The sequence below is a fragment of the Trichechus manatus genome, unplaced genomic scaffold (genome assembly GCF_000243295.1).
Source record: "Trichechus manatus latirostris isolate Lorelei unplaced genomic scaffold, TriManLat1.0 scaffold00029, whole genome shotgun sequence".
Classification (NCBI taxonomy): domain Eukaryota; kingdom Metazoa; phylum Chordata; class Mammalia; order Sirenia; family Trichechidae; genus Trichechus; species Trichechus manatus.
In genome coordinates, this window is record NW_004443965.1 from 12397614 (window position 1) to 12409695 (window position 12082).

The window sequence follows — 12082 nt, forward strand, 5'->3', positions numbered from 1 at the left end:
CTGTCAACAAGGAATCATCTGCATTTAGATGGCAACTGAAGCCATGAGAGGGGTTGAAATGGCCCAGCAAGAATAAATCAAGGCACAAGAAAAACATGCATTTAAAAATGAGGAGATACTTCTGTATTACAAGAAGTCCCCAACTTACAACTGGGTTCTGTTCCAACAACTCATTGTAAGTCGGTTCTGACCTAAGTTTTCATTATTATTGTTTTGTATTATCAGTAGAAGGAGCCCTGGTGTCACAATGGTTAAAGTGCTCAGCTGCTAACCAAAAGCAGTTCAAAACCACCATCCACTTCACATGAGAAATATGTGGCAGTCTGCTTCCGTAAAGATTTACAGCCTTGGAAACCCTATAGGGCAGTTGTACGCCATCCTATAGGGCGCGATGAGTTGGAATTGACTCCACGGCAGTGGGTTTGGTTTTGGTTATTATCAGTATCTTTATAAATCCAATCTTCGTCTTTGGGGGTTGGCGTTAGAATGATAACATCAGCAAATTACACACTGCAACACTGTATGTAGTACATATAACTAACAATAAGATGTACAAAAAAAAAAATAGACAGTCGTAAAGTGCGGTTCATTATAACTCAAATAACGTTGTAAGTTAGGGACTACCTGTATTTGTATCTTTTAGAATAAGAACACATTCGTGTATTACTAATAAAAAATTCAAAACAAATATATGAAAGGGAAAAAAGAATCAGTACAGGAAGAGAGAACTATAAAGGAAGCCAACAAAGAATGGCCAAAGAGGTTGGTAGAAAACCTGGTATGTTAAATCATGAAAGTTAAGGATAGCATTTCAAGGGCGAAGCATTCAACTGATTAGAATGCTACAGAGAGTAAAATCAGATGAAGATGGAAAAGAATCCACTAGTTTCAGCAACATAGAGGTCAATGGGGACCTTGGAGAGGGCTGTTGGCAGTGGAATCCAGAAAGGAAAGGGGTAGGGTGAGGAGAGACTGGGTTAGGAAATAGAGCCCAGAGTGCAGACAAGTTTGACTATGATAGCAAGAAAGTAGGATGGTGGCAGAAGGGAAAAGTAATAGTTGCCTTTTTTAAAATAAGTGTGTCCAATATCATCATGCATAATCAGCAAAGCACTCATTTCAGTGGAAATACAACTTTATGTTAATAATCTCAATAATACCCGGAATTTACAATAACAGAATTTTTCATACTACTTGCGGGTTACAAAAGAATCTGTAAACCATTCTCTTCATTATGGGTGATAAAACTAGGCCATAGAGAAATTTCTCTGAGAAAATTTAAAAGGAGTTTAGGGTCATGAAATAAATGTCCTCACTGATTTTTTTTTAAGTAGAAAAGTACAATGCACTGTGTTAAGAAAACAATTTTATTACAATAGCCACATGTTCAAAAAGTCTTAAATTTTTAAGGCTACTGAATGTGCTAGCTTTTAGTACATGTCCAATAGAAAACTCTTCATTCCAGTTACATCCTAAAGGTGCCAAAGTCAGTCTTCTGGATTGGTGCGTTGAGGGCTGCACTAATACTGAGACCCAGGACGAGTCTGGTGTCCACTGGATCAATGATCCCATCATCCCACAGCCTGATAAAAGAACAGAAAGTGATTTATTATGAAGTCACCACTAAACTACCATTTATATACTCCATACCCAGAAATGCCAAGAATGTTTTTCTTCAGGGAATATATAGAGCTACTGATTAGCATCTGTGTGCTGCATCTTATAACAGAAACCATGCTCAACAGAGGAGGGAAGGAAAGAAAAATGACACTAGTTTAGTCCCAATTCACTACAGAATGTCATATTAAGTTTAAGGCGCAGCAACTACTTACTACAAGAAATCTCAAAATAATCCCGATTTTAAAATATTTTTACTTATTTCAGGAGAAACTTTCCTGTCCCTCTCTTGCCCACACAAACATACAAATCAAGTTGGTGCATTCTTGTTGTGAATATGGAGAACCCAGCTAACAATCTTATATGTCTCCACTGGAGAGGGTGTACCCCCCAATAGTTCCCCCAAATTCTTAAGAAACTACGAAAATTAGGGAATAGGCTTCAGTACATTTTACTAACAAAATAAATGCCTTCAGATGTAGTTCTTCAAATTTTTGCTACAATAGGAAAAACAAGTAATAACTTTAAAACTGCTTTAAGCAAAAACGTTAGTTTGCTTTTTACTGACAATCTTAAATTTGTAAAGAAAAATGAATGAGAAATAATGCTTTTTAAAGGTTATTAGTAGGTGGCAGTTTTCCTCTCTTTAAATAAACTGCCTTCAGGATCTGAACATAGTATCAATTATTAAAGCATACAGAGCAGGAATCAAATCTTTGCTCATAAAACATTCATAAGAGGGGCTTTGAAAGTATCAACAGCCAATAAAAGAAAGCCACCCGTGTAATCTGTAACCCCTGTCAACTGATCACACCCCCTTCCGCAGCCTATAGCAGTTACACAGCAAGCCCAGTAAGAAGGGGCTGGTTAATGATGTACATTAAAAAGACTGCTCCAGGTAAGAGGTTCTAATCAAACACCTGATTAAAGTTTGATTATAAAAACAACTGAGTAGAACAAAACTGGCATGTCGCATATGTGATATGTAAAGATTAAGAAAAACTAAGGAAGTTACAGTAGCAGACAATGACAGAGCTCTCTGAGAAGCCAGATCCAGCCATGTTCAAGCCTATCCAGACCAGAGAGTTTTATTTTTAAGGTGAGATTTACTAAACTCAAGAAAGGTGCCCTAAGCAGGCTTGAAAGCCTCTTTGAAAGTTGCTGTCTCCATGTCACCACCTGTTTCACAGAAAGGCTAAGCATCTATACATTAACAGAAAAACCTTACTGTCTTTTAACATTTATTTCCAGAGATAAGTCTCTATTTGGGCCATTTGTTCTTCTGCCTTGAATGTAATCCATTAGAGAAAAAAAAAGGAGCTGGAGAAAAATGTAGAACAAAATTCAAACTCACAAAAAAAGACCAGACTTATTGGTCTGACAGAGACTGGAGAATTCCCGAGAGTATGGCCCCTCGACACCCTGTTAACTCTACTGAAGTCACTCCGAGGTTCACCCTTCAGCCAAAGATTGTTGTTGTTAGGTGCCATCGAGTCAGTTCCGACTCATAGTGACCCACGTACAACAGAACAAAACACTGCCCAGTCCTGCGCCATCCTCACAATCAGTATGCTTGAGCCCAAAGATTAGACAGGCCCATAAAACAAACAATACACGTAGCTCAACCGTGTATATGAGACTAAATGGGCACACCAGCCCAGGGGCAAGGATGAGACGGCAAGAGGGGACAGGAAAGCTGGATGAACAGAAATGAGGAACCCAAGGTTGAGAAGGGGAGAATGTTGACACATTGCAGGGCTGGCAACCATGTCACAAAACAATATATGTATTAATTGTTTAATGAGAAACTAATTTGCTCTGCAAACCTTCATCTAAAGCACAATAAAATAAAAAAATAAGTGATGATCATATGAAAACAATAAAGGATTCAATCTTTTTCATGAGATGACATCTCAGCAAGGGCTGAAAGACAAATGAACGGCTCACACAAAATATGCCATTTTTCAAAGTTTAATATTTCAATTGTCTTTGCAGATTTCATTCAAAATCCTATGTGAAAAACCTGTAGGAGAACTTGCAGTATATATTTTATATTTTATCTTAAATCTCCTGTATGGTTTGCTAGTTTTCCTTTGCTTCTACCAGCTACTATATACCAAAAACCAAACCAAACCCATTGCCACTGTGTATAAGTCTGTTTAAATGATGGCAAAAAGAGGAACATGTTTATTTCTCAAATCAAAGACTGTAAAAATATTTTGTTCTTAATTAAATATGACCAACCACAACAAAAATATGCCTATAAATTCATTTGTAAAGACTATTTAGCAAGGGGAGAAACAGACGTTTTTTAAAACCCCAAATGGTATTATATGAACTCAGAAACTAATTATGCTCTTGAAAATACGAATGCATAGTCTTTGCACGTCAGTGGTTAGGAGCAGTGCCTGCCAGAAAGGATGCATTCCAGTGACTGAAATGGATCCTAACTCTTGATTTTCCTTTCTCCCTCTTCTCCAGTTTGCCTTCACAAATACCAGCCATAAATCACGGCATAACCTAATTTTAAAAGACACAAATAGTTTTCTTTTTCCATCTGCCCGAGGGATAAAAGAAAAATATGAAGCTTATTCTTCAGAATGCAGAACATTAAAGTTGCTGGGAGAAAAGAAGTCTGAAAGCCAGTCTTCAGCTGAGACAGGCATGATAATTTATGACCTCATTAAGTGGTATCAGAAACAAACAGCCAGCAGCTGCAATGCGTGTGAGGTAATTACTTTGCACTGACATGTGAACCCTGGCTGTGACTAATCACCTCCTGAATGTACCAGCACACTTGTTAACAAGCGCCAATAAGTGCTCGATCTCATGCTTAAAATGGGGTAAAAACAAAATAATCAGAGTTGTATGACAGGAATCCACGTTTTTAAGTAAAAAATATAGCATAATTCCTGAAAGTGACACAGTCAGGATTATAACTCTTAACCCTTAGCATGGCCCAGGAGCCAGGGCCTGAAGACTTCTGAACCTCTGGCTGCAGTGCCCTCCCATCCCCAGGCACCTCAGCTAGGGCTGGTGGGTGGGGTGGCAAATGGTGGTGGATCCATAGCGCCGGGAAGCCTGGGAAGAGGCGCAGCGTTTCAGTAGTAGGCACTCCCATTATAAAGAGGCAGCAGCACAAAATCAAGTGTGTCCAAACATGATTTTTTCATTCCCACAGGGTGGGACCATCCTGATTGCTCAGACCTATATAAAGCTGCCTTGCCAAGATGCCCCATCAGAGAAGCCACTGGCACCTACCTTGCACTGGAATAGTAAGGGTTTCCTTCCTCTTCAAACCTCTTAATGATGGGCTCTTTTAAAGCTGCTTCATCAGCACTGGAGAACTGAAAGAAAAGAGACCATTAGTAAGTGGGCTTCAGTGAAACAACGGATCCTGTTTAGATGACCTCAAAAAAAAAGAAGCAACAGATATTATGAACAATAATGTTACAACTCACATACGCACAATCGTGTACAAATTACAAGTGATGCTTTAACATGCATTAGCTCACCGGAGACATGAGTAACAAGTCAATGCACCATTACGTCTCCCTTATCAGAAACAACATTCTGAGGCCATTTAATGGAAAGTCAAAACCAAGGGTATTGCTGTACTACAGCTGGATACAATAACACATGTGAATTATACAATATAACAAAGGGGCTACATTATATTTAGCAGCCTCTGTTTAGAAAGGTGGAGAAGTATGAAATTTTCATTCAATATGGCTAAAATGTAAAAACTTTTCAAGGGTAAGGGGTAAACATCAACCACACCTTGAATAACCTGTTCAGTCAATTTCCCAGATAGCTGAGAGATATTTTTCCCTAATTAAAACTTTAATGCTTTGCCCACCAAGTATTACCAGGAGCAACTGATAATTAATTCAGGTGTAAAAATCTTCATAAGAACTTATTTTGAAACCCTGAAAAATATTTTCAACTTAAAAAAACTCCCACACCAAAAACAAAGGACTTATTTCAAATAAATCACCCCTTCTTTTCTTTAAATACTTTAATATCATTTTATAGATCAAGAATTTGGAGGGAGGACCACTAGTGCCCTGTACTTTCCTTTCACATACGAAAATGGATGAATTCAGAATTATATGTATATCAAATTAATCAAAAAACAACTATTTAATAAGCGAGCAACACGCTAGGCTTCTTGGATCCACAGTCAATGCCCATGGAAGCAGTAGTCAAGAAATCAAACGACAAACTGCATTGGGCAAATCTGCTGCAAGAGACCTCTGTAACACGCTGAAAAGCAAAAACGTCACTTTGAGGACTAAGGTGCACCTGACCCAAGCCATGGTATTTTCAATCACCTCATATGCATGCAAAAGCTGGACAATGAATAAGGAAGACCGAAGAAGAATTGATGCCTTTGAATTATGGTGCTGATGAAGAATATTGAATATACCACGGGCTGCCAAAAGAATGAACAAATTTGTCTTGGAAGAAGTACAGGCAGAATGCTCCTTAGAAGCAAGGATGGAAATAATTCATCTCATATACTTTGGACATGTTATCAGGAGGGCCCTGTCCCTAGAGAAGGACATCATGCTTGGTAAGGCAGAGGGTCAGCAAAACAGAGAAAGACCCTCAACAAGATGGATTGACACAGTGGCTGCAACAATGGGCTCAAACGTGGCAATGACTGAGGATGGAGCAGGGCAGTGTTTCATCCTGTTGTACACAGGACCACTGTGAGACGGAACCAACTTGACGACACCTAACAACAACAATGCTAGGCTTCACAGAGTGTAGGACACATCTTTGAAATATCTGGTAGGATTTCATATCCCACCCCCACCCACCCCCATCCTCACAGAGCTTTCCCTTTGCTTTCATACTCATTGGTACTAAAGTGAATACGAAACTTCAATTCAAGTCTAGAGCTCTTGCTGCTCAGAAAAGACAATCAGGGATGTGAGGCACAGACAGATGCATTCAACGAGTGCAGTGCGATGGATCGCTTTTGTGGACTTTCTCACCATGGTCTTGTAAATACCACCCACGTGTTTGGGGAGGGAGTAATTGTGCTCACCAAGGGGATTGGATAGCTTGCTAATAACGCAAATAAAGTTTGTGGCACCTATGTGGGGGTGGGACCATGCAAATAAGGTCTGTGGAAACCTAATGAAAGGATTGGTCAGTTTTGCCATCCCTCTAGGCTTAATTGGCTTAAAGTAAGTCATCCCAGAGGCAGGAGGAGGCGTGGTGAGCCAGGATGAAAAAACTGAGCACCTTCAGGCAGGAGGCTTGCTGGGGAGTAGGCTGCCTCCAGACACTCAGTTGAGGTAGGTTGTAGACCTACGGAGCTAGAGCTGAGCACCAAGGCTTACTGGCTGAGTGGGGTGCCTCCAGGCACTTACCAACAGAGCTAAAAGCGCTTTGCAACTCTTGCTCCAGCAGGGCAGAGGCCGAGGGGCCAGAGAAAGGCATGCCTGCAGGCAAGGCTGAGAAGATGCTACTATCCTGATGGAAGAACTGTATCCTAAGCGTTCCTTAACCTGAATTGTAACCTGTTACTTCCCTAATAAACCCCATAATTGTAAATATGGTCTGTGAGTTCTGTGTGGCCATTACAACGAATTTTTGAACTCGGCAGAGAGTGCTGTGGGAGGGACAGTGGTATCAGAATTCATAAAAATGGAGAAGGGACGCATGTCTGACCTCCGCCTCATGGGATTCAGCCCTGGGCTACTGATCTTGATTCACCTACCCTCTTGTGAAGTTAGAGGAGATCAGATGCTGCCCCCACGCCATTTTTACAGAGAGGTAGGAACCACCATCTCTGACTGTATATTTCCCAACCTTGCAAACTAGGTGGTTGACCAGACAAGCCCTGAACAGCAGACCTGAGGGCTTCATAAGGCAGGGCCTCCTCCATTTTATCCCCTGCTATGCTGAGGCAACAGCGCTCCAGAACAATTTTAGGGAACTTCAGCAATCATTGGAAGGCTTGTTGCTTAACAAAATAGAGGTTTTAATAAAAATTAACGCAAAATTTCAGAAGAATCTAACAGAGACACAAACAAAAGAATCCATTTTTAAAAGCCACTTGCTGATTTGCCTTTCATCAAGTCTCCACTTCCCCTTCCATTTCTCCCCATTTATACTTTCACAGTATAATAGTGTTATTCATTTCTCACTGGGCGACCACAGCCCTCCCACTCAAGATATCCTTAACAACAACCTAAACGTAAAATAGAAAAAACAAAATTCTGCTGCTTTAGGTCATAGAAATTAAAGAAATAAATCAGATACATTTAAATCTCGATAACCGCAAATGACTAAGACTCAAACATCTTTATGCTTCACACATTCACAGGCAGTTTCTTGGAAATTCTGAAGAACCTGTAAAGTATCACAAAGAAGGTGCTTCAAATAAAATGGCTTTAAAAGAAGAAATGTAGAAAATGTGTTAATAAGCCAAAACTGCTGAAACAACTTCTAGGTCAGCTTTTGTCCAAAATAAAGCCAAGTCGTTCATTTTGGAATCCCACCCACCCATGAACACAGAGCGATTCTGGGCTCCCTGCTCCTTGGCTCTGGGTGTTCACTGGTGCAAGCCAAACCCAGAGATGGAAAAGGAGTGGCATTTACCTGTTTCCCTTCCCGTGCTTTTTGGTCCTTTGCTATTGTTGCTAACACATTTGCTGCCTGCTCTCCTCCCATCACTGAGACACGAGCACTTGGCCACAGGTAAAGAAATCTTGGACTAAGGAAAAAAAAGTGTGGTCAAATTAATTAAATGTACAACACAGGTTTGCTGGTTGTCAGAGGCCCATGTTTTCCCTTCATATAAGTGGTTCTAATCCTAGTTCTAGCTGCATATTACAATCATCTCAGGGAGCTTTAAAAAAATACCAATGCCTAGAACCTACCCCAGACCAATCTCCAGGGATGGAGCTTGAGCGTGGATGTGATTTTTAAGTTCTCCGGGTGATTCTGGCATGCAGTGACAGTTGAAAACCACTCCTGCAAATGATCCTAACTGAGAAGCTGAGCTAATATACTTTGAATCCATACACATGCTTTTATAGACTTTATAATGCAATGTAACACAAACCTCCAATATTACATAATTAAGTTGGAAAGAGACAGTTTCTTGAAATCCGAATCATTGATTCTCAACTCTTCTGATGGTTTAATAAATTTGCCTTCCTTTTCTTTCTAGAAATGTACTAATATCACTATTATTATCTTCACCAAAACAAAAAAGATCATACTATAATTCTCTTTTGCAACTTAAGTTTTCATTAGCAATCGATCTTAGAAACCTTTCAATGTTAGTACACAGAAGTCTACTTCATTCTTTTTAATGGTAGCATAGTATTGCACTACATGGCTGTACAATAGTGTATTTAACTACTTCTCTATCTATAAGCCTTCCTAATTTTTTGCTTCTACAGTAATTCTGTAATAAACTTTCTCATACTTATCTCTCTGGGCACTTGCAGGCACGTTTCTATAAAAGAAAATGCCAAACTGTTCTTCACAGTTGTTGTATTACTACCCCCAACTGTCAGTGTGGAAGTGTGCCTGTCTCCCCACACCCTCGCCAACAATGGGTATGAGATCGCCCACCTTTGCCAATATGATAGACCAAAAAAAAAGGTTCTCATTTAAATTTGCAACAAATATATTCTGATTCACTTCAGAAAAACCCATAAACAAGTCATCTTTTTCTTTTTTTAATCCATTTGAACATGTAAAAAAGAAAGTCTTTTCTTTTTTCAGTTCCAACAATGAGATACTTCTTGAGGGTGAATGGGAATGCACATGAGCAAGCCTTCTAAAACTCCTCTTGACAGCCCATCTGGACAGGAATACAGCTGCAGTCATGAGTGACTCAGGCTTTCCTTTCAACAAATGACATTTGAACCACCTCAGTCAACAGACAGCAGGCATTTTTGATAACCCAAAAGCCAAAAGCACACATGGCATAAGGACTGTAGGGAATTAAAAAAAAAAAAAAAAAAAAAAACTGATTCATTCATTCACTAAGATGCTTACTGAATGCCTACAGTATACCAGGCTCTGCTTCATGTACTTAGGATACACAGTGAACAAAATAAGACAAAAATCCCTGCCCTTGTGGAGCTTATGTTCTAGTAGGGGAAGACAGGCTACAAATAAATAAGAACTCTAGAACGTTAAACCAAAAACCAAACCCACTGCTGTCGATTCCGACTCATAGTGAACCTACAAGACAGAGTAAAACTACTCCATAGGGTTTCCAAGGAGCAGCTGGTGAATTCGAACTGCTGACCTTTTGGTTAGCAGCCATAGCTCACCATAGCTCTCAACCATTGTGTCACCAGGGCTCCTCAAGTATGTTAGGTAGAGAAAAATAAAGCAGAGAAAGGGATCAAGAGTGCAGAGCAGGGGAAGTTTGCAATTTCAGAGAGGTGCTAGGGTAAAGTCATATCACCAAGAGGGAGAGGAGGGAACCAGCCATGCAGACGCCTCGATGAGAATTCAGGTAAAGGAGAAGAGCGAGTATGAAGATGCTGAGATGGGAGAACATTTGGCACATTTGAAGAATAGCCAACAGGCCAGTGGGGCTGGATTAGAATAAGCCAGGGGGAAAATGGAAAGAGGAGGCAGAAAACTCACTGGAGGCCAGACCAAGGGAACTGAGTTCTACTTCCCAAGTCTACAAATGATTTTACCTCTGTCTCAATGTCTTCAGTCACAGGTGTCCCAACTCTACCATTCTTCAAAGTGTAGACATTAAAAATCATCTAATGCTTTAAAAACAATAGTGCCTGTGATGAATGCATCAGTAGATCTTTTAAAATGTTTTTAACTAAAGTATAATACACATACAGAAAAGTACACAAAGCTCTGATCAGGATCACAATAGATGGATTCAGATAGAAAGGGAAAGAAACATGGAACGGAACTTCAAATACTCAAAATCTAGACTTACTGGACCCATTGAGACTGGAAGAATCCCTGAGACTGTCTTCCCTGAGATACTCTTTAAACCTTGAACTGAAACTATCCCCTGAAGTCACCTTTTCATGAAATAGCAGATTAGCTCAAAAAGTAAAGAACGTCACCCTTGAGTACTGCATTCTTTTAAAAAGTTATATGACACCAAATGGACAACAGTTATTCTAAAGCATAGATGAGAAGGTTGGGGGACAGTGAGATTAAGTAAATGGGAATGAAATAATTAGAACAGAAATAATGAGAATGTTGACACATGTGAAGAATGCAATCAATGTCACTAAACATTAAGTACAGAAATTTTTTAATGTGAACCTGTTCTGCTGTGTGTACTTTCATGAAAAATACAAAATATTTAGAAAAAAGTAAAGTACACAGAGCATAAACATATAGTTCAGTGAATTACCTACCACAAAGTGAACACTGTATAATCACCATCAAGTCAGGAACAATTCCAGGAGCCCAGAAGCTCTTCGCATGCTTCCTCTTAACCACTCTCTCTTCCCTAAAGTAACTAGTACCTTGACTTCTAGTATTATAGTATAGAGTTGCCTGTTTTTGAACTTTACCATACAGCGTGTTGTTTTGTGCCTGGCTTCTTTCACTCAACACTGTTGTTTGTAAGATTTTACTATGTTATTGCTTACAGCTGTGCAGTTTATTCTGTTTCCTTGCTGTGCAGTACAATTTATTTATCCATTCTACTGTGCATAAAAGTGTAGGTCCTCTCCACTTTGCGGCTAAAAATAATGAACAATGCTGCCAGAACATTTTTGTGCATGCCTTTTGGGGGCACATGTGCACCTGTTTTGGTTGAGCATATCCCAAGTAGGATTGCTGGGTAGTAGGGCATGCATCCATTTACTCCTGTCAGCAGTGTATGAAAGATCCACATCCTTACCAGCCCAGTCTTTTCTATTTTAGCCATTCTGTTGGGTGTGTATAGTGCTTTCTCATTGTGGTTTTAATTTGCATTTTCCTGAAGACTAATGAGATTATAACATACCATTTCATATGTTTATTGGCCATCTGGATACCTTCTTTTGTGAAGTGTCTGTTCAAGTCTCTTAGTCTTTTTTCTGTCAGTTTGTCCAGACACAAGTCTTTATCAATTATATGTGTTATGAATACAAAAATCCACAGGTTCCTTTCTTTCACTCTCTTAATGATATCTTTTGGTGAAGTTTTTAATTTTAATGTAGTCCAATTTATCAGTCTTTTTCTGAATGGTTAGTACTCTCTGTTCCTATTTAAGAATTCTGTCTCTAGTCCTATATTCTAAAATATCTGCAGGAAGTGCCTTTCACATTTCTATCCACAATCCACCTGAGACTGCCTTTTGTGTATGATGTGGAGACAAATTTTTACTTTTTTCATATAGAATCCAGTTGGTCTGGCACCATTTATTAAGAAGGCATCCTTCTTCCACAGTCCTTCAGCACCACCTTTGTCATTAATCAAGCTCCAATATATGGGTGGATTTGTGTCTAGC

The 12082-nt window shown here is 39.5% G+C and overlaps 1 protein-coding gene across 1 annotated transcript in view; it reads right to left on the reverse strand.

The window, feature by feature from the left end:
* Positions 1-1114: 1114 nt before the first annotated feature.
* The window catches only part of MCCC2 (methylcrotonyl-CoA carboxylase subunit 2), a 75716-nt gene continuing 64748 nt past the window's right edge, over positions 1115-12082 (reverse strand). The window contains exons 15-17 of the mRNA XM_023729535.1: positions 8236-8350; positions 4879-4964; positions 1115-1583 (exon numbers count right to left, since the gene is read on the reverse strand). Coding sequence (XP_023585303.1) covers positions 1466-1583; positions 4879-4964; positions 8236-8350 — 319 coding nt within the window. The 3' untranslated portion in view covers positions 1115-1465. The remainder of the gene's footprint in view (positions 1584-4878; positions 4965-8235; positions 8351-12082) is intronic.